The sequence below is a fragment of the Populus euphratica genome, unplaced genomic scaffold, assembly GCF_000495115.2.
Source record: "Populus euphratica unplaced genomic scaffold, PopEup_1.0 scaffold617.1, whole genome shotgun sequence".
NCBI classification, from domain to species: Eukaryota; Viridiplantae; Streptophyta; class Magnoliopsida; order Malpighiales; family Salicaceae; genus Populus; species Populus euphratica.
Window position 1 is genome coordinate 29,396 of NW_011500484.1, and position 1,350 is coordinate 30,745.

General features: G+C 38.4%; 1 protein-coding gene across 1 annotated transcript; it reads left to right on the plus strand.

Annotated features, from left to right (window-relative positions):
- Positions 1–483: 483 nt before the first annotated feature.
- Positions 484–1,227, plus strand: LOC105114961 (Late embryogenesis abundant (LEA) hydroxyproline-rich glycoprotein family). Its single transcript, XM_011011701.1, has one exon. The coding sequence runs from the start codon at positions 571–573 to the stop codon at positions 1,123–1,125; it is 555 nt and encodes a 184-aa protein (XP_011010003.1). The 5' UTR covers positions 484–570; the 3' UTR covers positions 1,126–1,227.
- The last annotated feature ends 123 nt before the right edge of the window (positions 1,228–1,350 follow it).

Here is a 1,350-nt window from a genome sequence, read left to right on the forward strand (position 1 = left end):
ATAATATTAATTAGGTATTATGGTTTAGAAATGCAATATTTAATATATATCTGAATTCTAAAAAAGTGTGATATTTCATTAAGATTTTTTCACTTCATCTATTTTTTTAAATTCATATGGTAATTGCCTAATTGCTCCAAATAAAAACACACAAAAAAATAGAAAGATAAATCTAAATTTAATAATGAAATGTATACATAAAATGTTATTTATAGAAAAATATTGCGTGAACATAATCCAAATTTCTGAAATGTGCAAACAAGGAAACTGTCCGCTGTCCGAAACACATTTTTTTCGTTACACATGAAATCACCAAGATATCCTCGAAAAAACCAAAGACCACAGGACCACCATGAAGCCCATTTCCGTCATTTCAAAATCTCACCAGTGGTCATAGAACAGTGCCATCCATTTCTCTGCAAAGCCCTCTACCGACATCTCAATTCTCATTTCTAGCTAACACAGGAGAGGGGGAGGTGCAAAGCCCTCTACCGACATCTCAATTCGCATTTCTAGCAAACACAGGAGAGGGGGAGGAGGAGAAGAAGGGAGTAATTATCTCCAAAATTCATGGGAAAAAAGGTAAAATGGAGCTGGGCCGCCGCTTTAGTAGGAGCGGCATCAGCTACAGCAGCCGTGGCTCTAATCAGTGCCAAGCCAAAAGACCCAACTTTTCATTTGATCAAAATCAACTTCACTTCCTTCAAGCTCAGGTTTCCAGTCATCGACACCGATGTAATACTCACCGTACACGTCACCAACCCCAATATCATACCCATCCACTACTCCTCTACCATCATGTCAATCTTCTACGACGGCTCTCTCATCGGTACGGCTCAAGTCGAAGCAGGGTCTCAGCGTTCGAGGTCTTGCCAGATACTTGAGCTCACGGCCCGGCTTGATGGTGTCGAGCTGATGGCTAACCATTCCGTGAAGTTTTTCAGTGACGTGGCAAAGAGGGAGATGGTGCTTGACGCAAAGGTGGATATCGGAGGTACGGCTAGGTTGTTGTGGTGGGGCCATAGGTTTAATGTACACGTGGATAGTCATATAACCGTTGACCCTTTGTTTCTTGATATTATTGATCAAGAAAACAAGTCACGTCTTGAAGTTTTTCTTGCTTGAATGGGAGTGTTGTACTTATAGTAATGAGTTATTACAGTTGGCTGTGTTTTAGCTTGAAGTTTGAAGATGAAAATGAAATATCTTGGAATCTTTGGCATGAGATGAAAGCAATGTTGGATGTTGGAAGGTGTTAACTAGAAGATAATTATGATAATTGAATAATTAAGAAAAACTTCAAACATAAAGGCTAACATATATATATATATATATATATATATATATATA